This window comes from Phascolarctos cinereus, unplaced genomic scaffold (assembly GCF_003287225.1).
Source record: "Phascolarctos cinereus isolate Bilbo 61053 unplaced genomic scaffold, phaCin_HiC Scaffold_5;HRSCAF=322, whole genome shotgun sequence".
NCBI lineage: Eukaryota > Metazoa > Chordata > Mammalia > Diprotodontia > Phascolarctidae > Phascolarctos > Phascolarctos cinereus.
In genome coordinates this window covers 288,749,863-288,775,924 of record NW_027555958.1, presented here as the reverse complement: position 1 = coordinate 288,775,924, position 26,062 = coordinate 288,749,863, and the positions used below count along the sequence as shown (strand labels likewise).

General features: G+C 45.0%; 1 protein-coding gene and 1 long non-coding RNA gene across 3 annotated transcripts; one reads left to right on the top strand and one right to left on the bottom strand.

Moving 5' to 3' along the window:
- Positions 1 to 7,010: 7,010 nt before the first annotated feature.
- Positions 7,011 to 13,664, bottom strand: LOC110219332 (uncharacterized). Its single transcript, XR_002327586.1, has 3 exons — positions 13,577 to 13,664; positions 9,881 to 9,946; positions 7,011 to 7,036 (listed from the first exon to the last, which is right to left on the bottom strand). It is a non-coding gene; the product is annotated as an uncharacterized LOC110219332 (long non-coding RNA).
- On the top strand, positions 13,506 to 25,788 carry CYGB (cytoglobin). Of its 2 annotated transcripts, none has more exons than XM_021002571.2 (4): positions 13,506 to 13,801; positions 19,672 to 19,903; positions 20,674 to 20,837; positions 24,173 to 25,788. In XM_021002571.2, exons 1-4 carry the CDS (start codon positions 13,659 to 13,661, stop codon positions 24,204 to 24,206), a joined length of 573 nt encoding a protein of 190 aa, XP_020858230.1. In that variant the 5' UTR covers positions 13,506 to 13,658; the 3' UTR covers positions 24,207 to 25,788. The 2 variants fall into 2 exon arrangements, with proteins under 2 accessions (XP_020858230.1, XP_020858232.1); XM_021002573.2 differs by having other exon boundaries at positions 20,674 to 20,845.
- Positions 25,789 to 26,062: the final 274 nt, after the last annotated feature.

Genomic DNA, 26,062 nt, shown 5'->3' with positions numbered 1-26,062 from the left:
TTAGGGGGGAGAGTGTGTGTGTTTGTGTGTTTTTTTGTGGGGCAATTGGGGTTAAGTGACTTCCCCAGTGTCACACAGGGTCACAGTCAAGTGTGTGAAGCCGGATTTTAATTCAGGTCCTCCTGTCTTCAGGGCTGGTGCCCCTCAGGGGTACCTCAAGACCCTGAGGAAGGGATATAGCCAGCCATGCCTTGGCAACCTCAGCTGCTAATATGTGAATGGGTTAGTAAAATAAGAACCTTACTACAAGAGCATAGATTTGGTAGAGACCTTCAAGGTTACTTGCTTCATCTCTCTCATTTCATAGCTGAAAAACCTAAAGCCCAGAGAAGGACTTGCCCAATATCCCCATAGCAGAGCCAGGATCTGAAACAATGTCCTGTAACTCCAAATCCATCCAGCATTCTTTCCACTGTACCACGTTGCTTTTTCTAGGGGTATTTAACTGTGGAATTTCAGGAATGAGTTCATCTGGTATGAGAGATATTTGGGTAATGAAACCTTCTTATAGCCCCTAAAATACCAATAAAGCTGTTTCTGTATCTTATTGGGCACAGAAAGATACACACACACACACATACACACACACACACTATATATATATATACATATATATATATACACACACACACATATACACACACACATATATATACACATACACACATTTAATTTAGTATTATTTAATTGAAGTTTTCCCCGAATAGACCCACCAATTTCCCTATTACTCCAATCAAACAACTGTAGAATATTAGCATCGAAGGGGGCTACTTTAGAAATCATCATATCCAAACTTCTCATCTTACATATTAAGGAAATTATGGTTCTTGTTTCAGAAATCCCACCATATAGTACACATAGTGCATAGCTCTGTGAAGCTGTAATTGTGTTCTTGCATCCAATATTCTCTCATATCTTTGTCCTGTCTCCCCTAATCAGCTGTAAGCATCTCAATAGCAAGGATAAACAGGCACATCCTGCCTAATATCATTAATTGGTTCCTGGAAAACATGCCTGTAGGTGAAACAAAATTATAGGGAGCAATCAGTTTCATAGGTTACGAATGAGCAGTTAGTCAAGATGTTAACAGGAGAGGGTTTGTGAATTCATGGTGGGATTTGACTATTAGGTATCCATCATGCTAATTGGAAACAACATTGGGGAGATTTATACAGGCAACTTCTCTGTAACTTACAGTTTTGGAAAGCTGCCTAAAGCACTACAAATTTAAGTGATTTGCAATCATAGTTTGTATCAGAGACAGGGTTTGACTGAATCAGGTCTTCCTGAATTCAGGGCCAGCCTTTTAGCCAACAAGACAGACTGGCTTCAACACAAAGACAGCCAGATTTCCTACAACTGTTCCAATTTCAGGTATTCTGTCCTGTTGTCCTTATAAACCATTGAAATGTCCCAGAAACACCAGTTTGTTCAGCAAACAGTAACTGTTTCATGTCATCAAGTATTGCAATAGAAATATACATGCCAGGTCAAAAAAAAAAACAGAATTGCTCACTAAAACATGAGTGAACTTTGTCTATGGTCAGGCATATAGTATGGATGCATATGGTGTTTGACATGGTATGGACAACAGAGAAAATCTTTCAACACCATATTTATCATGTTAAAATACTCTTTTGCTTTCTCTTCCCCAATTTTGGCAGCAGGACAAAGTTGATCTGGCTGCCATGGGTATGTTAAGACAATAAATACTTTCAGGCATTGGTATAGGCAGTTATTTTGCCTGTGGTTCAAAGTTGCATTTCTTGTCATAGTATTATTGTAAAATTTTAAAAATGTTTCCTTAAATGATTTAATTTTATACTTGCTAAGATTTGCTGTATAAATAAATCCATGAATTAAAGAGCAAATAAACTTTTGTCAAACCTTACATCCCAATTTAGGGCTAGGAAAATATGAGCCCCATATGAGGACATGTTGTGGTCTGTATATGTGTGTATCTGAATCTACCAAATTCTATGATTATGCCCTCAAACCTGTTTTTTCTTCTTTCCTTCCTTCCTTTTCCCTTCCTTCCCTTCTTCCTTCTTCTTTTATTCCTTCCTCCCTCACTTTCTCCTTCCCCTTCCTTTTTCTTTCTTTCTCTCCCTCTTTCTCTCTTTCTCTCTTTCTTTCTTTCTTTCTTTCTTTCTTTCTTTCTTTCTTTCTTTCTTTCTTTCTTTCTTTCTTTCTTTCTTTCTTTCTTTCTTTCTTTCTTTCTTTCTTTCTTTCTTTCTTTCTTTCTTTCTTTCTTTCTTTCTTTCTTTCTTTCTCACTCTGTGCTTACATTCCCACTAGAGGGCAGATGTTTCCCACAGATAAAATCTACAATACTCACAATGAGTTTCAGTTTCTGTAGGCATCACTCCTCCCTTCTCAGCACTCCCTCCTATGAGCCCACCCTCTCCCTGCCAACTACCATCTAGTAAGAACCTCCTCTCTCTCCTTCCCCATTTCTTTATCTCAGGTTACCTGCCCCCTCCCATGTCCTCTCAAGGTCCCACATGTATCTTTTGGGAATGGGGGTTGCAGAGAAAGCCATCAATAGTTTTTTGTTTTTGTTTGTTTTTTTAATGAGATGTCTACTGCTAGTTCTTGCTGCCTTCCAAATGAGGGAGAATGGCCAGGGATCAGAGCAGACATCTCCTAGGCAGACAGGACTCATGATCTTTCATCTGGCAAGAAGAGAGTGGCACTTTATATTTGGAGTTGGCTCCGTTCAGAATTCCTGAAAAGCAGGGAGGATAACCTTGGCTGAGCACCCCTGGCAACTGGCAGGAGACTGAATCATTGATTGGAAAGATGTTGCTTATGGAATAATTCTTGTGTTATTGTCACCTTGAAGGGGATTAGTCTAGATCTGAAGTTGCTCACATCCCCAAACCCACAGATTAGAGACTCAGTTCTGCTCCTTGAATCACAGGCCATTAGGGATAGGCAGCTGCTTCCTCCAGACCTTTACCAAGGAAGCAATTTTCCTGGCCTTCCCACTGCATCTCCTTCTCATTTCAAGTCTCATCAAGAAATATCTTTTCCTCCTTCCCTGGATCTCTCCTTGGGGATTATTTCAAAGTGACCCAATGGTACTCTTTGCAGCATCTTTTTATACACAGATCTTTTTATACACAGACTGCGCAGTCCATGGATCTGGGTACCTCCAAAGGCACTGCAATGCCTTTCTCTTGTATATTGAATAAATCCTCTTGCTTAGACCTGTAGGCAGGGCTGATCTGCCCAATGAATAGATAACATTCCCAGCAAGGTTTCTAGGATGGCTACAGGAAATATACACATGCATACGTCGATTTCTACCAAGAACCTATCTGTAAGCATGCACATAAGTATGTGTAGGCATTCCACAGATATATGGGTGCATGTGCCTGAGAATGGAAAGTGGTCTCTCCATCCAGCCACAGTACCCAGAGTGAGGCTGTCGCTGCTGTGGTACAGGAGCTCCCCTCATCCCACCTCAAACATACACACAAACACACACACACACCATTAGCTCTCAGCTCATGTCTGAGCACTGGGAGAAATAGCAAAGCACTGGATCTCAGCCGCAGAAGCAACTGAGAACAGCACCTTCCTTGCTCCCAGATGATGCCCTCTGCCTCCCTGCAGCTCAGAGCAGCCTTTTTGCTGTCACTCAGGTTCCTACCAGTGGAGAGATTAGTATTCAGATGGAGGATAAAAAAAATATCAGGTCAGCTACCTCCTGTCTGCTTTCTGAGCCAGGATGCAGAAAAATAAATATTCAGTGATGTGAGGACAGGGCAGGCACACGTGGGGAGAGAATTTGACTTCTTGGCTTGGGGGGGAGTAGTGATGCCCTCCTTGCTCACTGTCCCAGGGAAGATGTGGATCAATTTACTGGCCATAAGGACAGTGACAAAGAATAGAGTTTTATCATCAGGGAAGGTGGGGGGAGGAGAAGGAGGTATTCATCCCAGGAAGCAGCGGCTTACTTTTCCCATCCTTATCATTTCACTGCCCTTATCCCTACATCTCTGACTTTACGCTCAGCCTCAGCTACTCCTTGTCATTCTGATTTGGAGTCTTAAGGTGTAAATAATTTGATCACTTTTTACATGAAGGGGTACAGGGGTGGGGAACTTGCAGCCTCAAGGCCACATTTGGCCTTCTAGGTCCCTGGGTATGGTCTTTTGACTGAGTCAAAGTTTTATAGAACAAATCCTTTTATTAAGGGGATTTGTTCTGTGATGTTTGGATTCAGCCGAGAAGCCACACTTGAGGACCTAGAGGTCACATGTGGCCTTTAGGCCCCAAGTTCTTCACCCCTGGGTTAGGAAGCAGAAAAGAACCATACCACACAGTAGGCAGGGGCAGGATCACCCAATAGCACCTAGGGGAGGAGTTAGGGACCCAGATGGTCCTTCCAGTTCTGTCTATCTTTCTGGCCTTAGCTACCATTGAGGGAGGATCTTTCCAAAACCCTCTTCTCATTACATTATGCCTTTTTCTCCTGGTGGGAAGGAAAGTGTCTGTGGGGACACTCATAATAAGTCAAGACTTGGGTTTCCCCCCTCCCATTCCCAAACATCTTCTTACAATTCATGTGTATAGAAGAGGGATGAAGTGACAGATAATGGGAAGGTCACATACATACATACATGTATATGTATGTGTGTGTATCTTTATACACACATACACATGCATGCACATACACATATATATGTGTATATATATGTATATATATATACACATATATATATATATAGAGAGAGAGAGACAGAGACAGAGAGAAAGAGAGAGAGACAGAGAGAGAAAGAGAGAGAGAGAGAGAGAGAGAGAGAGAGAGAGAGAGAATGCTTTCCCAAGTGGTCAAGGGTAGGAATTGGGGTACAGGAAACCTAGGGAGCCCCAAGCACAACTTTTCTGGAGAAGCCCTCCTGGCTGAAGGAGACACAGCTTTCTGCAGCAGGAGAGGCAAATGTGCAGATTATGCTGAGAACCTGAGGTGGGAGAGGCCCCAGGAATAACACGAAACCGTGGGACGGGTGTAGGGGGAAGGTGTAAACACAATCTGCTCCCCCCACAGCCAGCCTGCTTGCTGGGGGAAAGCTTTCATCCTGCCCAACACACATGTCCTCCCAGCTGCCAAGGCCTAGGCAGTCTCCTAAACCCAGGCAACCAATCCCACCACCCTCCCCTCTGAGGAGTCCTCTCAGTGGTGGAGCAGGAAAGACCACTCCCCTAGAACTTGGGCCTCGTGATGATGTCCCACAGGAGAACCAGCCTTGTAGATCCAGTACCAGGCCTTGGGTCCTGACCCAGCTCCATCCCAGGAGGGAATGACCAGGGGAAACTATAATGAAATGACAGGAACATGGTGAGGAAATCAAGCAAGAGAGATGAGATCACAGGACCCTGAGACCCGGCCAAGGAATGCTGCCCTCCTGCGAGAAAGCTGTCATTAATGAGGGAGCTGCCACCCAGGAGGATGACAGGCTGACAGACAGAGGCAGGCAGCCATAAACAAGTCCTGAACTGAAACAAAAAAAATATGTTTTTCTTTTCAGCACCTTCAGAACTGATTTTCTAAATGCTATTGCTTCAATTCCCTTTTAATATGAGGGCCTTTCCCTAGAGATTTGCTACTTTCTCCATCCCTCTGAAGCGGACTTCCTCTCCTCTCTGCTCTGTCCTCCATCTGCTCTCCTCTTCCCTCCTGAGCTGGAGGGTTCTGCCTGGAGAAACTCTTCTGTCACTGCTTTCATTTTTATAAACCAAAAGGACAGCTGCAATGGGTAGAAATGGTCCACAGAAGCCAAGTGCAAAGATACATACACTCCTAACCCCGGCAGTGGCAGGGGTGGGGGAGGGGGGAAGATTGGGGGACTGCCACACATGCTGGCATTCTTTTGAAGATTAATGGCCATGAGACAATCAGGAGCAGCCGCCAGGATGGCTCATGTCTGAATCTCTAAGCAGAAACAGAAATGTGCTTTTACCTTTGCACAGGGTCATGAAGGATTGTACTGAGAGAAAAATGGCAAAGCGATTGGGGGTGGGGGAGAGAAGCAGCTGAAGTTATTCGGCAGTAAGCAAACTGTCCCCCAAAGTATTGTCTCTCCCTTTCCATACTTGCTATTTTGCCAATCAAAAGACATATGCATCAAAAACAAACAAAAAAAACCACAACCACTTTTTGCCTTATCTCCCCAGATACATACATATATACATATATATGTACTTACATATATATGTACATACATACATACATATATACACACCTTCCAGCATAAATACAGACATACTTCACAGCATATATTATACTCCCAATATACATACACCTTTCATCATCCACTTCCCCTAGTATACACACACACACACACACACACACACATACGTCTTTCAGCATTCATGCTCTTAGAATACATTCAAAAGAGGTATTTGTGAGCTGTCCTCATTCAATTTCAGGCAGACATGTCACAGATGCTACTGGCATTTCTTTCTCACAGATCATCTTAGCAAAATAGCCAGAGTCTGAGTGAGCTATGAGGACTGGAGAGAGGAAGATGCTGTCTGAAGTGAGCGACAACCATGTTAAATTGTAATCAACACTACTCTTGACAGAAAAATGAGATTTAATATTGCTCTCAAACAGATACGTAAATGCTGTCAGCCAAACAAATTCCAGCCCTCCCTCATTCAGTGGACAGTTCTCATGTTGTTATAGATCCCAAGGATGCTTGGATGCTCTGGGATCGCATCCCCCCCCACCTCTGAGTCTGACAATAGTCCAAAGAGCTCTGGGTAGCTCTATCCCTAATGGCTCCTCCCCACCAGGTCTTGTCAAATTGTTGACAGTTTCTGAGAAAAGGGGAGAGGTTCTAGTGACTAGAGATTTTCAGCAGTTCCCTCAATTCCAACACCTACCCTCATGAAAAACAGTCCATTTAAGGGGGGGAATATAGCAATAGAAAGTATGCATCCATTGGTGCTCATTTTCATGGCTGACTACTGCTCCACCATGCAGCAGGCTTCTCAAGAAGAGGGAGGACCAGGGCTTGAGCTGAAATGGAAGACCAAAATATAAATGTTTCCAAACTTATGACAATGCTGTATTTCTGGATACATTCCTCAACCCTGACCTCCCCACTTCCTCATTCTAACAAATACCACTCCATACCCCCTCAAAGCTGAGGCCCCTTGTCTCAAAATCTAGAGTCATGGCTGGATGCCTTATTTATGTCTCTAAAGCAGAGATCTCCAACTGTCTTGTTGAAGAGGCATTATACTTCTCTGCTTAGCCCTAGAGGGCAGAACTAAAATTAATGGGTAAGTAGTTGCAGAAAAGAATATTTAGGCTCCATATAAGGACAAACTTCTGAATCATTAGGGTCTCCAAAAAGTATGGGGAAGTAGTATGTCCTTCCTAATGAGTGATAATTAGTCAGTGAATGATCATTAGTCAGGAATATCATGGAATGAATTCTTGTTCAGTTCTGCATTGGACTACATGGTTTCTGAGATCCTTCCAGTTCTGAGATTCTGGAATTTAAAAATATTTTCAAGTAAACAACTGTCATATGAAACCAAATCCTTGCTCTTATTTCCATATGCTCCCATGTTAACAACTATTTTGTCTTTTTTGACAGCAGGATAATTTTCCAATAGATACCCTCCACCAATGAATCCCCTTTAGTAACAAAGAAAAATTTGAGCAAGACCAAACAGAAAAGGTTCTGACACCACCTCTGACAGTATATGAGATATTCCATGCCTGTAGTCCCCCACCTCTCACTGAGAGGAGAGGAATATTTCCTCCTCTTTTCTCTAGGACTAAGATGAGCTATTGCAATTGACCCAAATCTGAGTTTGACAGCATGTTAGTGTTATTTTCATTTACTCATTAATTTTTTTTTCATTTTTTATCCTCTACCCAGCCTGCCTAGTACAGCCTTGTGCACGTAGTTTGTTGAATCAATGAATGGTTTTGTCCTCCTTTGAAGTCTTCTAACTTTGAACTACTTGACACTTTGAATCACTTTGGTGCTTTTCTGACTAAAAGATTGAACTATTGGAGGGAAAATGATGAGCTGAGAAGTAGGGAAACAGTAGGCAAAAAAGCACAGATTTTTGCTGTGTTCATATAGTATATATTAAGACCTGTAAGGCACCTCAGAGGTCATGCTGTCCAACTCCCTCATTTGGTAGATGAGGAAACCGATTTGCCAGTAGTAACACAGATAATAAGTGACAGAGCCAGCACTGAAGCCTAGATTCTCTAACTCCAAAGCAAGAACTCTCTTCTGGCATTTTCCCTCTTTTAAGCCTGATGGAAATATTGCAGGCACATGCTTATAGCAAGCTATTCATCAAACTGGCTCTGGAAACAGAAGACAGTTCTGGTTGCTCAGTTGTGTCTGACTCTTCATGACCCCATATGGGGTTTTCCTGGCAGAGATACTGGAGGGCTTTGACATTCTCTTCTCCAACTCATCTTACAGATGAGGAGCTGAGGCAAACAGGGTTAAGTGACTTGCCCAAGGTGACACAGTTACTAAGTGTCGGAGGCCGGATTTGAACTCAGAAAGATGAATCTTCCTGACTCCAGGCCCATTCTATCCACTGTGCCACCTAGCTGACCAATAAAATCAGTAGCTACTACCTAATCCCTTACTGATCACTCAAAGGAGAATTCTCAGAGAGCAATAAGGTGTGTGCCCCTAGGGACTGTAGGATAACCCATTCTTTGTGTCTGACACATAGTATGTGCTTAATAACTGCTGGTTAACTGACTTTATCATTAGGGAAGGGACCTGTGGTGGGCCAAGACTTTACAAGCTCTCTTGACCAACATGGTATTATAATCATGCTGTTCTAGGACCTGGATTTGAGTCTTGGCTTTGCTAATTACTACCTATGTGACCTTAACCTCTCTGGGTCACAGTTTCCTAATCTGTAAAATGACAAGATTGAACTAGATGACCTATAAAGTTTCATTCTAATTTTAAACCTATGATCTTGTGATTATATGGCCTACTTTGGGAATATCTTCCCAATATTGGCCTTGCACATAGTGATGAGTGAATTAATGAAAAAGCATCTATTAAGTGCTCATTATGTACAAAAGCACCTTGCTTTATGATCAAGCAATATGTGGAGATTGATTAATTGATATTCATCCATGGGCATAGGGTCCTTATGACCAGAGGAACTATTTCATGCTTTGGAGGACAAGAGTCAGATCAGGGATAGAGAGGCCACCAAGTTTTCAGAAATATTCAGTTCTCAATAGGACAAGTGGCCCCAGCCCAAGGAAGAGTTAACATCTGATGGCCACACGAGGTGGTGTCCTACCCCACAGGGGCTGCCTAGCCAATGGGACTAAGTACTGATGATGTCATACTCCTTCAGCTCCTTCTATTGGGGACATGACATCAAATCCTACTGGAGAGTTCAGGCAAGAGAGAGCTACAAGCTGCTAGGATTGGGGCGGGGGTGGGGAGTGGGGATGGAGAATGAAGGGAGGCAAAGCTTTGGTCTCAGCTATTCTACACTATCACAGTGGGCTAGGGCACAAGGGTTACTCCAGAAGAGACAAGACAGGCATGATGGAAGATCTTTGGGCAGGCTTTTTCCAAAACAGGAAGGGAGCACAGGGAGGAGGGGAGGTGGAGCAAAGGGAAAGGAGGAGAAAAATGAAAAGCTGCTAGAATCCAAATTTGAGCAACCAAACAGCCAGGACAATGTGCATTTGGCTGTATGTGAAACTAGAGGAAATATGCAGTCTGTCTCCTTTTCCACAGATAGTTAAAGAAAATTCCTTTCACAGTCTACTTCAATAAGAGTAGAAGTAGACTTCTTATTGAACACCTTAAAAAACCTTCCCATGTCCCCATCTGAATCTCACCTGCTAGAGATCCCTTGTCCTTTGTCTAAGCTGCTGGCAGTTGTCTCCTCTGATCCATCCACCTTTCTGGGGTCAGCAGAGGGAGTGGGGGGATGGCAAGGTCACAAGAGGTAATGGAGGCAAATTGGAGGGTGGTGTATCAGGTCCCCTCTCCCACCTCCTCCCTCCCACAAACTCATGCCAAATATACAGAATAGGACTGTGCGAACCGCGGTCCAAGGTCATTAAATTCTCCCAGAAGGGATTCTCATCACCCTGACTTATGTATTTATAGGGATTTGAGGGAGGACCACAGTTCCTTCCACATGGAAAGAAGGAGAAAAGTGTTCCCCAAACACCCTCAGTCTCCCTCCCAGGTTTCTAGCTAGCACCCACCTGGCTTCAACTTCACCCCACCCCAGTCGTTAGAAGGTGCCCATTGCTTACGGATGGACCTGATTGCTGAAGTACCTCCGCCAGAGCATGATCAAAGTACTGAGCACAAGGAACGTGGTACACATGCCTCTCCTGCCCCCATTCCCGGTCCAGAGTAAGGGTGGGAAGGGGCCCCACAGTGACGGAGCCCGGACAGGCCCTGTTTTCTCCTGCTAGTCCAGTAATGCTCTGTCTTGAGGCTCCCTTGGTTGTTCCCAAGGCTGGATTAGGAGGATAAGGCTGATTAGTTGTGTCAGCAAAATCACCCTCGGTGGGGTTAGTTAATCTGGTTGAGGTATTTTGAGGAGAGTGGAGGAAAGAATGGCAGTCCTTCGGGTGGGACAATAAACGTCAGGTTCATTAGCAGGCCTCACTCAAGTGGCCCAAACCTAAGACTGAGAGAGAGAGAGAGAGAGAGAGAGAGAGAGAGAGAGAGAGAGAGAGAGAGAGAGAGGAAGAAATGGGAAGAGGCAGGGTCGAGGAATCAGCACAACTAATCCCATCCTTTTTCTTCCTTTAGTATTTCCCAATACTAAAGCAGAAGCAGGAGGCAAGGTAGAGAAACTGATAGCCCAGGACTCTGAGGGAATGATAACTGGAGTGCTGCAAAAAGAACCCCAACCTTAGAGAATGTTGAAACTGGAAGGGACCTTGGAGCTCATCTTGGTCTACCTTTTCCTTTTTACAGATGAGGCTGCTAAGGCTCAGAAAGATTACGTGACTTACCTAAAACAGCACTATACCCAGATCCCCTTAGGTCTAGATCTGGGGTTTATTTCCACTATATCAAACTACCTCTGTAGAGGCCTAAACTCCACTGTTTTCAGTTCCTTTGGGGAAAAGGATGGAGTTAACTGGAACTGGGGACCTGTCTGAGACTGCAATTTGCTAATACTTAAATACTCAGAAATCTCATCTGACCCGGTGGAGAAAGAGGAAGGTCAGTGAAGTAAACAGCAAGAGGGAAAACAGTGGTCATGTCTCATTGACCTTTCTGTGCCTAGCACAGCATTATTTACTGAAGGTGCTTAATATGGTGGAGAGAGAGACACAGAGAGAGATGCAGAGACAGACAGACAAAACTTTTGTAACTGTTTGAACCAAAGGGATAGGCTGAAAAGAGGTTTTGAAGAGGACTGGAGGTAGCCAGGAAGAAGTGAGAACTGAATATGGAGCCCCTTCCCAGACATTAAATACTGCTTCTACTTCTAGGGAAACATCACTTAGGAACTTGAGGGTGATTTGAAGGAAGGTCTTTGACCTGCAGTTTGAGCTGAGTCTCTGACAAGTAGACAGTCAGAGACATCAGAAGACTCTGTAGATTCGGGGAAAACCATTTAGATACAGTTAGGCAGTATAGGCCTGAAATCTATCTCCTGCAGTATCTCTTCTGGAGCCTCTGGAGTCACCACCTCAGGGTGATTTAGAGTTGCAGGCCCAACTCAGGCCCAAGCTCATCCAGAGAGGGGCTTTGCAATTAGGCAGGGGAGTGGAAGAGGACCGGGTAGTTGGAATAGATTAATGTCATCAAGCTAGACTTCTTCCCTCAAGGACCCTTTAGAGATGGTGGGGAGACCTGAGTTCCCTCCTAATTCTTCCCCCAGCTCCATTCAGGTTTCCTTGTTCTTCCTAAACTAGACACAATCTTTCCTTCCCAAGTCTCATTTCTCTGACCTCTCTACTTCTCTTGCATATTTATGGTGTCCAAGTTTAAAGTTATTTGTATTCTATTCCCTCAGTAGACTGCAGACTCCTTGAGGCCAGGGATTATCTTGTGCCTCTTTTTGTATCCCTAGTGACTGTCATGTAGCAGGTGCTTCGTAAGTTTACTGAACTGAATTGACGGCAGAAACTCTGTATCTTCCCACACTCATCACAGATGACAATTAATAAATGTTTGTTGAATTGAATTGGATTGGATTGGGAGAAGGGGTCCGGATCTTGACCCTTTGATCCACTTCAGAACCTCTGGCCCTCCCCTACCAAGAAGACTCTCTTCTTCGGTTGCTGCCTCTCTCAACTTCCACAGGACTTTCCTCTGCCCGCAGCCCTAGTCCCACAGCTGGGCCTACGGACAAGGCCTCATTCTTGGTGCTTTTCCACGTTTCTGCTTTTTGCTTGTCTTCTCTAACACAGCCTCCTAAAGAAACCCAGCAGGAGTTTATCAGCATCACTCTGTGTAGGCGTTGGCTAAGGACTGCGGGGAGGTGGGAGGTTAAGACAGGAGAAGGGAAGTTGTCCTCTGCTGCTGGGAGCTGAACCTTCTGTTCGCCCGAGTTTGGCCCCAACTCCGACAGTCACAACCTAGCTACCCCCCACACCCTAAGGGCAGTGAAGCAACTGAGAAAAGCCCTGAGTCATAAAAGCTGCTCAGCTGGCAGAGGGTGGTGAGACTGGGGCGGGGCGGGGAAGAGTTCTAGCGGCCCGAGGTATCTATCTTCCTGCTGGGAAGAAATTGGGGAGGAAGGAGAGGGATCCCATCCAGCAGCTCAGACCCGTTACAGGAGCGGGCTCCGGCGCGGGGGTGACGCAGGAGGGCTTTCAATCCTTCAAACCCTGGGCGGAGGCAAGAGCCGGAAAATGCCGGTGGTGAATGTTGGACTTCGAGTCAGTTCACCCGTGGTGCGAGGGACGCGCGCAAGAATGCGCGAGGGCGTGCGCGCACACGAGTATACACACCACACACACACACACACACACACCGATTCCGCCACGCAGCGAGACACACGCGCACAGACACATATGGACACGACGAAGCACGCGCGCGCTTGCACACACATACATTGCCACTGACAAGCCACGCGGAGTGACACCCATCCTGAGTCGCCCAGACACACCAACGCACACCTACACAACACACGCACGTTCTGGGCTGAGGGGAGTGCTTAGAGGGCGCGAGTCAGATCTCCCACTCCCCAGCTCCAATCCCAGCCCATTCACTTCTCTGGTTGGCGGTGCTGGGAATTTTTCCCCCTCCGGCCGACCACATCCCCGCCCCCAAGATCCCCCCACCCACCCGTCTCCCGCCCCCTGCTCCATATACATATACACGCACGCAGAGAAAGGGAGGGAGGAGAGAGAGAGAGAGAGAGAGAAAGAGAGAGAGAGAGAGAGAGAGAGAGAGAGAGAGAGAGAGAGAGAGAGAGAGAGAGAGAGAGAGAGAGAGAGAGAGAGAGAGAGAGAGAGAGAGAGAGAGAGAGAGGAGAGAGGGAGAGAGGGAGAGGGAGGGAGGGAGGGAGAGAGAGACTGACACTGTCCCTGCTACAGCCAGAGCGCACGCACCGCGATTCCCCGGTGCCCCGGGGTCTCGGCGTCCATCTGGCTCTCTGCAGCGGTGCCGCGGCTTTCCTCAGTCCCACTGCTCATGGAGAAAGTGCCGGGTGACATGGAGATTGAGCGGAGGGAGCGGAGCGAGGAGCTGTCCGAGACCGAGAGGAAGGCGGTTCAGGATACGTGGGCCCGGCTATATACCAACTGCGAGGACGTGGGGGTGGCCATCCTGGTGAGGTGAGTGTCATTCCGGGCCCTTGACCTAGCCCTGATAACGCCCCCGCAGCTACCCTGACTCCAACCTGGAGCCCTAAGAAAAGGCATTTGGTGAGGAGATAGCAGGGGTCAGCTTCTGGCTCCAAGCGCCCCAACGCAGTTTGAGGGAGGGGGTCGTGGCCTCCGGTGGGCTTCTACGCGGAGAGGACTAAGCACCGGAGGTGAACCACAGACTATGGGATTTCTCTGGCATTCGGGGACAGCAAGGAAAGGCACAAGAAGGCTGTGGGGAAGGGGCCAGCTAGGCATACCATCTCTGCCGTTTCAGGACTCTCTCCATCCAGACCTTAGCAAGTGAACCTCTATCGCAGAACAGTGCCCCCCCCCACCTCCCCCACCTTACTCTCTTCCTTTACCCAACACCACAGTCAATATTCCAGCAAAGATTTAACAAGCCCTAATTTTGCCCCACCTCAAATGGGGACAAAGGCTGTGCTTTCTCTATTTTGGAAATGGGAAAAGTGAGAATCATGGAGGGAAAGGAACCAAGAAGGAGTTTACATCTCCTACCTGGTTAAAAACCACTTGACTGAAGTAAACAAAAATTAGGAGAATAGGTCAGAGGGCATGACCAGTTCTGATTCAGGCCTAACACCCCTGCCTATCGACCCTGATTTCCTTCCTGTATCCTCACATTCACCCTATTTCAAAGTCTTCTCCATCTCTTCCCTTCCTCAGGCCTGTTAATCTGGGTTCTAACATCCTTATACCAAATGAACAGGACCAAGAGCTAAAAAAGATGACCCTTCTGATGGATCTGCTTTCATACCCAAGACAGGAACCCTTGAACATATGAAGTCACCTTCCCTCCTTCCAGAGTAGGAAAAGAGCTTCAGGAGGAAATTCCCTATCTTCTTTCTCCTTTCTGTCCTCCTCTGACAGAAAGGAAAGAAAGAAAGAAAGAAAGAAAGAAAGAAAGAAAGAAAGAAAGAAAGAAAGAAAGAAAGAAAGAAAGAAAGAAAGAAAGAAAAGAAGGAAGAGGAGAGAAAGAGAAAGGAGGGAAAGAAAGAAGGAAGGAAGGAAGCTACGGTCCAGAAGGGCCCCACCCTGCACCCTTATCTCTTATCTAGTTACATACCCACACATCTACCCAAGTTACTCTCAGACATAGAAATGATATTGCTCTTAACTACCTAGAGTCTCCTAGACCCACACATAAGTGACAGACACCATCACATGCTAAGATTGCAACCCTTTCTCCAACACATGCAAGCAGTTCCCTGGTACAGACTCAGCTATTAAGCAAGATGCCCTGAATCTAACTTAGATTTCTGGGTAAAAGGGAAAAAGAACTCTCCTGATAAAATTAGAGGAGGTCTCCTGATGAAAGAAAATCTATGGAGCGAGCTCTAAACCCAGACCAGAAACCACAAAGGAACAAACTCGGGCACAGTGGACCTATAGACTTCCAGAGAAACAGATATGCATGTGCCTAGATCCACATAAATAGGCTTAGTCTACAGGATATGTTCATAATGCCCTAGATTGTACATCCATAACCTTGTTCTTACTCACACGTGCACATATGTGCACCTAGCCCATAATCTGGCAATAGATGACTGAAGCTAATGGGAGAACAAGAGTTTGGAGAATCAGTCATCCCATATTGGAGGAGACTGAATCACCCCAGGAATGGGTGAAGTGAAGGGGGAAAAGGATGAAGCCAAATCCTGAGGGTAGTGACATGTCTAGGCATCTTTAGGCTCAAAAGATAAAAACAAACAACCCCCCCCCAGTTCTTTCCTATCTTATCTTTAGCTCCCATTCCTACTATGGTACTTAATCCCCACTGGAGGGTCAACAGTGACAGTTGCAATATGAAGGCAATAATTGGGCAGCTGGGTACTATAATGACTAGAGCCACGGCCTGGAGTCAGGAAAACCTGAGTCCAAATTTGGCCTCAGACACCTGTTAGCTTAACCTCTGTTGGCCTCAGTTTCCCCAACTGTAAAATAGGAAAATTGATAGCACCCATCTCCCAAGGTTATTTTAAGAAACAAATGCAATACTATTATTTAAATTCTTTGTACAGTGCCTGACATATAGTAAGCGCTTAATAAACACATCTTTCCTTCTTCCAATGAAAGTATTTCTTAGATAACTAGATGTTGTGAGACATCTAGTTGTTCTATTGAATTCAGTTCAATTGCATAGGTCTCCAATACTGGTCTGGGCACATGGGGCAATAGCCTGGATTGATGCTCATGTCTCTACAATGAGAATTCTTAATTCATTTTGGTGTCAGTCATATGCTTGATACGGGGCTCCACAGAAGAAAAGGGCCCTTTTGCTCCAAGGAATGGGGGAGAACAGAGCATAAAAGGTAACACACAGCTAATAGTTAACACCTACATAGTGGCATATTATCTTGTTTGAAATGCATAATCACCCTGTTCAGTAGATACTATTATTATCCCCATCTTAAATACGGGGAAACTTGGGCCAACAGAGAAGTGATTTACCTAGGGTTACACAACTACTAAGCATCCATGGCAGGATTTGAACTCAGGGCTTCCTGACTCTAAGTCCAGAATTCTAGCCGCCATACCATTTAATTGGCTACAAATATTAACTATTCAGGGTAAGACTGAGGGAAGCTCAGAATCCTAGAGAGCTGTGCCAAGGGGAAACCAAGCAATCCCAGAGGAATTTGGATAAGCTACAATTTCTTTGACCTAGTCTTCTGTTTTATTGCCTCATTTTCCCTATTTCCCAACCAGCTATCCTATTCCTTGGCTTCACAATCTCTGATCCCTTTGTCTAAGTTGGATATGTCAGAAGTTGAGTCATCTGGGACATTACTACTGACTAGGGACAAGATCTATCTTGAATTCACCGGTGCGTCTATCTTTCTACCTCTCTCAGACACACCCCCAAAAAGTTGGGGTCACAAATATAACTCCTTGGAGCTCTTGGGAGCTACTGCTCCTCGGCTGGAGAAAGTGCAAAGACAGAAGTCCCTTCTGCTCTCCATACTCACCACCCTCTGATGCTTTCCCAACCAGTGACTCCCGAGTCAAAGAGGGGCATTATCTCTTCTCTGAACCCTCAGCTTTCACTATAATCTGTCATGGGGTAAGGTAGAGAGGAAGAGTATAAGAATTCTTCATCCTCACAACTAAGGGGGTTATGGGTGAAGAATCGTACATTGGGGCTATTCTTTGCCCCCGGCCCCAGTCTGGGTTCTACACACTTTACAGGCAAAGCAGTGAGGGAACACCCGGTGCTATTCAGAGGCTCCTCTCTGGGTTGTAACTCTGACACCTTCCCCCTCACACTCAGAGAAACCTATTTTGGGCTCTTTTGGGAGGCCCAGCTGTCTCAGGGAGATGACAGCTCGAGTGGACCTATTTGTACTAGCTTTTTCTCCTCACAAGGGTAAGGGGAACAAGACTAGTTGGGGAGAGAAACACTTGGAACGGCACTGGAAGCTGGGACAGAAATATGTTTGGCCAATCTAGTCTCCATTAAGGACATAGAAGTAGGCAGGTCCCTGAGACACTTTTAGCCAGGCCTTGGCAGTTATGGTCTAAGAATAATTTAAAAATAATGACATAAAAAAAAAACAACTGAGACCCTATCCTCAGCCCAAATGAAGATTCTGTTGATGCATTCAAGGCATTTTCGTATCTACCCTCTTACTTGTCCTCACTACATACCTTTGACATAGGGAATATTCTCCATTTTTTTTAATATACAAAAAGCAATTTGAAAAGAAATTTTTGAATTGATTTGTCCAGGGTCAGCCAAAAGGATAGGCTCCTCTAAATCCTAAGTCGCCGCCCAAACCATGCTCCCTCCCCACCCCCTTCCCCACCCAAAAAACAAGAAACCTGATTCTACCCTTGAGGCCAAAGCTATTTTGTCGTATTTTCTGCTTTCATCGGTCCATTCTTTATTATCTTTGACTATTATCTATTATTATAAATGTATCCTCTTTTCCCAATTAGACTGAATTCTTTGAGAACAAGTTTAGTGTTGATGTTAATTCAAGGTATTTACCAGAAATTTTATATATTTTGCATTTAATTTTCTGTTTACATGTTGCTTCCTATTACTATGCCTCTCCTCCCCCAACACACAGGGAGGTCCCAGGTGTAGAATCATTTCCGCAAAGCAGGTCCACAAGGCAGGAGGAAAAAGCTTTATGAGTTCCCAGTTTTATTCCTTACTAACAATGAGAAAGGTTAAGCTATATTATCACTTAATTGACTAAAGCCTAAATTAACAAAATTAGTCTTTGTATACTAACTAGAATTTCTAGATGCTTAATTTAACAAACACTTCAATCTTTTGCCCTGGTATGGATTGCAACTCATTTATGCCTTCTCGTTCTATTCATGCCATCACATATTTTGCAGCAAATATGCATTGAAAGCTTATACTAGGAATTCATTAAGTATTTATTAAACACTAACTATGTGCCCGGCAATGAACTATAACCAGGAGACAAAAAGAACAAAACAAAATATCCCAGGCTCTCAAAAAAAACTTACTTTCTATTGAAGGGAGGAAATGGGAAGGAAGTAACAAGTGAATAAAAAAATACAAATGATATAAAGAGTTGATACAAAGTAATTTCTAGTAACTAGCTAGAATTTGTATCATTGTAACAGACATTTACAATCATCCTATGGATAGGGCTGTCTGTGCTAGATCCTGAAGTAACCAAGATACCTGCTCTTAAAGAACTCAAAGAATCTAATTAGGGAGAAAGAACACATTAATGGTAAGAAATAATACAAAGTAGCAAATGGTAACCACCATATAAGCTCGGGACTAAGAGGCAACTACTGCAGGCATCCAGGGGAAGAAGATTCTTGTAGGCAGGTGCATTTGGAGAAGGCTTCATGTAAGAGGGCATTGAAGGGCAAAGGCATTTCAGCCAAAGGGAAATTCAAAAAGGTACGCATGTGATGTATCCAGTTTGGGGAATAATAAGCACACCATTTAATCTGAGTAGAAAGGCTTGATGAAGGGAGTAATGGGAGAGAAGTTTGCAAGGTAAGTAGAGGCAAGATTGTAGAAGGCCCTTAGTGTCAAGCTAATACATTTCTACAATATTCCACAGGCAGCAATGGAAGGCCATTCAAGGTTTTTTTTTTTTTAACTGGGTATGGTGCACAGAAAGGGGTCATTCTAGGAAAATTAAAAGATATGGGATGTATTTGAAAGGGCTGAGACTGGAAGCAGGAAGACGCCTGCCTGTTAGGGAATTTCTAGTTTTGTGATAATATATAATAACATCTTGAAGATAATGAAAATAAATCAACCAATCAACTAATAACTATTACGGACTTGATATGGGCTGTGAAGAATGGATCAAGGAGGAAAGACATTGGGATAGGGAGTTAGAAAATCAAATTGAAGCACAGCAGGAAGGCAGGGATGAGCATGAAACTGAACTGGCTAAGGTTAAGCATACATGTTTTGGGAGTAATTCAATAGGACACTCAGATATGTATTAGGTTAGATTAAAAAAACAACAACCAAAAAAAACCCAAACAAACCCAAAACAAAACAAAAAACACAAAATAGTGAGAAGACGGCAATCAATCAATAAGTATTTACCTACTCTGTACCAGGTACTGTTCTAAGTGTTGGGAATGGGAGTCCTAAGAATGAAAGGATCCCTTCTTACAATCAACAGACAGGAACTATTCTCTCCCCAAAAGGAATGTCCTTTACCCTCTCTCTATTTCCCTTAAGGGTCAGTTAAAGGAGCCCCTGAATGTGATGCCTTGGGGCAAGTGGCATGATACCTGAACTAAACCCATTCTCTCTCACTCCTACTGACTACAGCTCCCTCTCTCTGTTCTCGTATCTCCAGGTTCTTTGTGAACTTTCCCTCTGCCAAACAGTATTTCAGTCAGTTCCAGCACCTGGAAGATCCGCTGGAGATGGAGCGAAGCCCCCAGTTGCGCAAGCATGCCTGTCGGGTCATGGGTGCCCTCAACACTGTGGTGGAAAATCTGCATGACCCGGACAAGGTGTCCTCTGTGTTGGCACTGGTGGGCAAAGCCCATGCTTTAAAGCACAAGGTGGAGCCCGTCTACTTCAAGGTATGCCCCAACCTTCAGATAGGTACAGGGAAGCTATTGCTACCCAAAGGCTCCTAGAATCACCTAGAGCCAGCTGTGGTTGCATCCAGGTTCCTACAAACCAGAGCTGCCTAGCCACCTCTCTACACCTATGGGAAGAGTCTCTGGGGTGCTGAGGTGAGCAGTTATCATCGCCCTGGATGTTCCACTCCTCCCCCATTCATAGCTGTGCTATTCACTGAGCTGCTGAGATTCTGTGACTACTAACCTTGGGTGGAGACATTAAGAGAGATGGTGCAAGCCAGCTCTGGACCAGTAAAGGTCACTGAGAGAAACAAAGTGTACTGGGATTGAAGACCAGGACTTCATCCCATTCCCATGTGGTAGAAGACTCACTGTCTTCCCAGAATCATGTAGTCATAGACTACTAGAGCTGGGAAAGACCTTGGAGACCCACCTAATCCAAGTCCCTCATTTTTTAGATGGGAGAACTGAGACTCAAAGAGGTTGTCATACAAATAATAAATGTTAGGAGTCAAGTATAGGTCTTCTGGCTCAGAGACCATACTTTCCTGTATACCACTCTGCTTCCCATACTACTTTGTGTTTCCCTGAGCATGATGTCTGATTGTGTCTTTACTTTGGAGTTGTAAAGGAATTCTGTTAGCTGAGACGTTTAGAGATGTGTTCATTGTGAGATAGAAGAGGCTACTATATACTAAAGGGGATGAAGGGAGGCATGGGGTACAGAGATAATTGTTTCCTCCTGCCCTTCCTTCCTCAATCCCCAGATCCTCTCTGGAGTCATTCTGGAGGTGATCGCTGAGGAGTTTGCTGATGACTTCCCATCTGAGACACAGAGAGCCTGGTCCAAGCTGCGGAGCCTCATTTACAGCCACGTGACTGCTGCCTACAAGGAAGTGGGTTGGGTGCAGCAGCTCCCCACCACCAACATGTGAGCAGGTGGACAAGAGTGTGTGCAGAGTAACCACCACCACAAACACACAGATACACACACACACACACACACACACACACACACACACAATGTACACGTACTTTCTTTATCTTCTACTGACTCTAGGTCTCTTCAGGTTCTAGGTTTCTCCCAGCTATGGAAGAAAGGCATGGGGAAAGTTAAGGAACTATTTTCAGGACGGTGGGGCTGGGAATTTGGTTGGGTTAGTAGGAGGAAAGGGAGACCTGGGATCTTGTTTTTCCCTATTTTGTAAACCTAATTCAACTAGCCCTGTTTCCCAGGCCTCCAGTGAGGCCCCAGTATCATGTCCCTCAGAGAGCTCTCCAGGCTAGTGACTCCTTTCCCGAAGGAGTAGAATCTTACTGATGCTCTGGACAGCCAAAGGACAGAGACGCCTCTTTGAATCCCAGCAGGAAAGGAGCTCATCAGAACTGGAGCCAGTTCAGCCCAAGCCAGCAAAGGCTGCTTCCTCCCCAGACACAAATCACATGGGGATGTTTTTTAATCCATTACTCCCAACTTCTCCTCTGACATGGGCTGAAGCCAGTAAAATCATGTGGAGACCACACAGGCACACATACACGCACACATATGTGTATATGCATGTTTCCCCAACTTATATGTGCACACATGCACGCATATACACACAGTTTGCCACCATAAAGTAACAAGCAGGTGACAGGAAAGTTGCTCCCTCCTGAGGTTAAAGTACTTATGGTTAGAGTAGGTAGTTGGCATACTATGAGGGTGTCTCTGTGGCTAGCCTGAGAACGATAGCCAGGTACCTTTCTAGAGCTAGCCATAGTGACATAGGAAGAGGATAGAGAAGCAAGAAGGGGAAGGGAAGGGAAGAAAAGAGAAGGGAAAGGCAAGGAAGGGAAGGGAAGATAAAGGCAAGGAGATGACCTTCAGAGAGAGCTTAGAGATACAGGGTAAGAGTAACCTGGCCAGCACAGGCCCCAGTGAGAAAGCTGATCCTGGGAGTTGATGGGGAATAAAGAAAGAATAAGCAGGAGAAAGGAGAGGAAAAGAAAGAGCTAGCTTGGGGTCAGCCAACAACTCAAGATACACATTTTGGGGAAACATTCCCAGGAGTTTCCCATGGAAAACACAGCTTCTCCTCCCCCTGCTTTCCACCATTGTGGGGAGCCTGCTAGACTCCTACTCCATAAGTTTCCTCCCTGACATTGCTCCCAGGGAGGTCCCTGGAGTCCAAATACAAAGTCCAAGCCTTCTGACCCCCATCTCCCAGCCTTCCTGTCTCTGACTAAATGAGAGGCTGCAGTGAATTTTTCTTTCTACTCCCTCCCCCCTCCCCTCCCCACTTCTTCCTGACACCATTCCTGGAGTGGAATCTGCTGGAACCTGGACTCAGTCATAGCAAAGCAGACTGCAGATTGTAGATGTGCACATCTGGCCCTTGTCCCTGTCCGTCAGCCTCTCGGGATAAATGGGAAAACAAGAAGGATATTTTTACCTGCTGGGGGGGAAAAGGGACTGCCCTGAGGCAAGGATAGTTGCAGTGGCCTGTGGAAGAGGAAAAGATTGGAGACCCCTCAAAAAGGTCATTTGGAGCAGATGGGGGCTTGCCCTCCAGTTGACTCCAACATCATGCAGGATCTCCAGGCAGCAGAGCATTTGTTTACAGCCAGGATATGAGACTTCCTGCTTCCAGAGAAAAGGCTTTTACAGGAGCCTGGAGAGGGCTTTTGGACACCACAGCCAGAGCTGGCTAAACAGTCTGTTGTGCAGTACCAGTGAATCAGAAACATATGGAGGACGTTTTCCTGACACCCTGTGTCCTCCTCTCCCTTCACCCCAGCCATCCCAAGGGGCTCCTATTTTGCCAAACCCCAAACTGAGAAATATTTAGGAAAGCTAAAATCCTCCTTCCCCCACTCCCCATCCCCATCTCCACTTCTAAACAAGAGAGAGAAAGGAAGTAGGTGAGAATTGTCTAGAGGGCCTCTTTCCCACAACTGCTCCCCATCCTAACCACCCCAAGGTTCCCTCTCCCAACTCAAACCTGAATGCAACAGTTATGTGGACAAAAGAATTTTGGGAAGCTAGACAGTCTCTTCATTTCTCTGCATACTTTTTCTTACTCCTAGTCTCATTATCTAGGAGATCTGCTGGGAGAGTGGAGGGTTAACTCCTAGGTCATGACCTCCTACATCTAACCTGTCATACATCCCCTAACTCCTAGAAGGTTGGGTGTGTATGTTGACAGGCCAGGTCCCCAGACTCCTGCAGAGACCTAAGTCTGGTCTAAAGTTCTTAAAATGTTGGGATGAGGCTTGGGAGCCAGGGAACTAAAGGATAGACATCAGACAGTAGCAGAGCACTTTTCCCATCTTCTGTCAGAAAAGAAGCAGTGCTAGGTTAGACACCAGTCTTTCTTGACCGGTCTGCACTCAGTAATCAATCAATCACTAAATATTTTTGAGTGTCTGCTATATGCCTGGCACTGTGCTAAGCTCTGGGGATACAAAATGAGGCCAGAGTGCCTGCCTCAACGGCTGACCTCAAGGAACTTACAATCTACATACAACATGCCAACAAATCTATACAAAGCAAGCTATATACAGAACAAATTGGAAATAATTAACAGAGGGAAGGCAGTAGAATTAAAAGAATTTGGGGAAGACTTCCTGTAGAAGGTGGGATTGTACCTGAGATTTAAAAAGAAGGCGGGAGTGGGGGGGTGGGGGTGGGGTCAGTAGTAATAGCTGAGGAGAACATTTTAGGCATGAGGGGCAGCCTGAGGCAATGCCTGGAGCCTAGCAATGAAGTTTCTTGTTTGTACAACAGGCAATCCGTATATTAGGTGTTTAAATATGTGGATGAGGGACAGCAAGGTGGTACAGTGATTAGAGCACTGGCTTTAGAGTCAGGAGGACCTGAGTCTGGCCTCAGACACTTACTAGCTGTGTGACACTGGGCAAGTCACTTAACTCTGATTGCCTAAAAAAAAAGAAGAAATAATAGGAAATTAATTAATTGAGGGATAGGTGAATAAATAAATAAATAAACAAACAAGCAAACAAACAAATAAATAAATATGTGGGTGAGACATATATGTACGTACTGATATTATGTAGGTATGGGGCCTGTAGGTCTATTGATGTGTATGTGCCTCTATAAACATACATATATACATAGAGAATGTACATACGTAAAAGTAGAAATAGATTTTTATAAAGGTAATATGTGTCTGCATTTTTTTGCATGCACAGGTCTCTTCTCCTAAGCTTCGAGGCCCAGATCCCTGTACCTCTCTAACCTTGTGGTCTCTCTTATCTTATCCACAGTCCACCAGCCACGCTGCCCTCTTCTAGGTCCTAGTGCCCCACTCCCTCCTTTCCCACTCCCTGGCAGCACCTTGAGCAGAAGGCCAAGCTCCAAAGACCAACTTATCCCTTCGTACCTGGGTGCTGAGGAAGCTGGAAGAATGGCAATCATCTCCAGAGAGTAAGGCTACCACTCTGGCTACCCTGGAGAGCTGCTGGGAGGTGGCCCTGGCCATCTGGATGCTGGATACAGCTCTGGGGCCCACCTGGTGGGGGCTGTTGGGGAGGGTACTAAGGGACCTCCCTCCAAAGCTGGGCCCACTATTTGTAGCTTTTCTATCCTCTATTAGAGAGAGACCAAGCTGAGGGGCTGGCAGACAGGCAAGGCAGGGTTTGTAACTCTCTCCAAGATAAACCAGCCACTGTTTCTATCTGCCTGGCCAGCATGCAGGTCTCAACGTGACATATCTATAGTATCACACACGCACATCTACCGCATATAAAAATATATTATATATACAGTATATATATATACATTATATATATATTTATATATAACCTGTACCTGCAGCTGCAGGCCCTTGGGCCTAGGGGCACATATTAAAGCCTCTGTTTCTTCTTTTTTCTGTCCATATATGTGTCCTGAGGGGAGAGGTTCGTGACCAGGCTCAGGGGAGGAAGATAGCTATAGAGAAAGGTTCTGTGGAAGTAGGGGACCTAAGTTAGCACAGAAAAGCATATGAGACTCATTATCCTTGGGAAGGTGAGATGAGCTCAAGCCCATTTCAAAGATGGAAGAAATGAGGTAAGAAGCAGCCCCATCTTCAGGATGAGGGCAAGGAGAGCTAACAGCTTGTCCTGACTTTGATCCCTGCCTTCTTCCTTTGCACCTTCACACATAAACAAAACTCTTCTATAAGGCTTGGGACTCATTGACCTTCCTTTCTAGTCAAGTTGAATCAATGGTTTTGCTTGTGGTCAGCACTGAGAGGCTCAGAAATACTAGAAATATGGGACTACCTGGTTATGCTAGACTGCTCCACGGGTATAGTGAGCCCCAGGAATTTAATTACCCAAGTACTGAAAGGTCAGACGATGGCATTTGGGCAAGACCTCAAATATATATCCCAGCCTACAAAATGAAACCACAATGAAGGTACATTTGAAGGTTACCTCAAAGGGTCTAGACATCACCATGAAAATTTAGACCCAGCAGCCTCAATACCTGGCTCCCATATGAAAGGAGAACATGGGAACATGTGAAATGGATGGGTTTCCTTCCCTTTATATTCTTAGAATTTTCCTTTAGATCTAAAGTTCAGCCAAGGAGGAGAGAGGAAGCCTGAGTGACCCCTTCTCCCCACATATCCCTTGTGATGAGGTGATCCAATGTCCCTTCCCAGTTTAAGGTTCTATGACTGTCTTGTCTTCCTAGGCTAGCCTTGCCTTGGAATCGCTGTTTCCCCCCTGGTAATTTGTATCTCCCATATCATCCCTGAAGGAAACCTTGCTACTTTGGCTGCTATACCTATGTCCCAGCCTCCTGTGATCACTCCTGTAACTGCCTGTCCTTTTGTAGGTTTCTGATGTTTGTAACCAGACCCAACTGTATCATTAAACAGAGATGTTCTTGCCGACCTTGTGTATGTGTCATGGTCATTTCTCTCTGGCTTCTACTGGTCTCTGGCCTCCCCCCTATCAGTTTCATCCCCTTCTTCCTACTACAGAATGTTTCATTAATCTCCCCAGCTCCAGACAGCCTTGGACTTCTTTCCTTAATCCCCAGGCAGAAGTCATAAATTTCACATCATACCCATATACATATACATAATATATATATATATATATATATATATATATATATATATATATATATAATATGTATATGTATATGTATACACGCATTGCTGC

Excerpts from the sequence above, each read along its gene's own strand:
- CYGB (XM_021002571.2), top strand. The coding sequence starts at position 13,659 with ATGGAGAAAGTGCCGGGTGACATGGAGATTGAGCGGAGGGAGCGGAGC. Across the intron at positions 13,802-19,671 it reads GGGGTGGCCATCCTGGTGAG|GTTCTTTGTGAACTTTCCCT; the intron begins GTGAGTGTCATT and ends TCGTATCTCCAG. Across the intron at positions 19,904-20,673 it reads TGGAGCCCGTCTACTTCAAG|ATCCTCTCTGGAGTCATTCT; the intron begins GTATGCCCCAAC and ends CTCAATCCCCAG.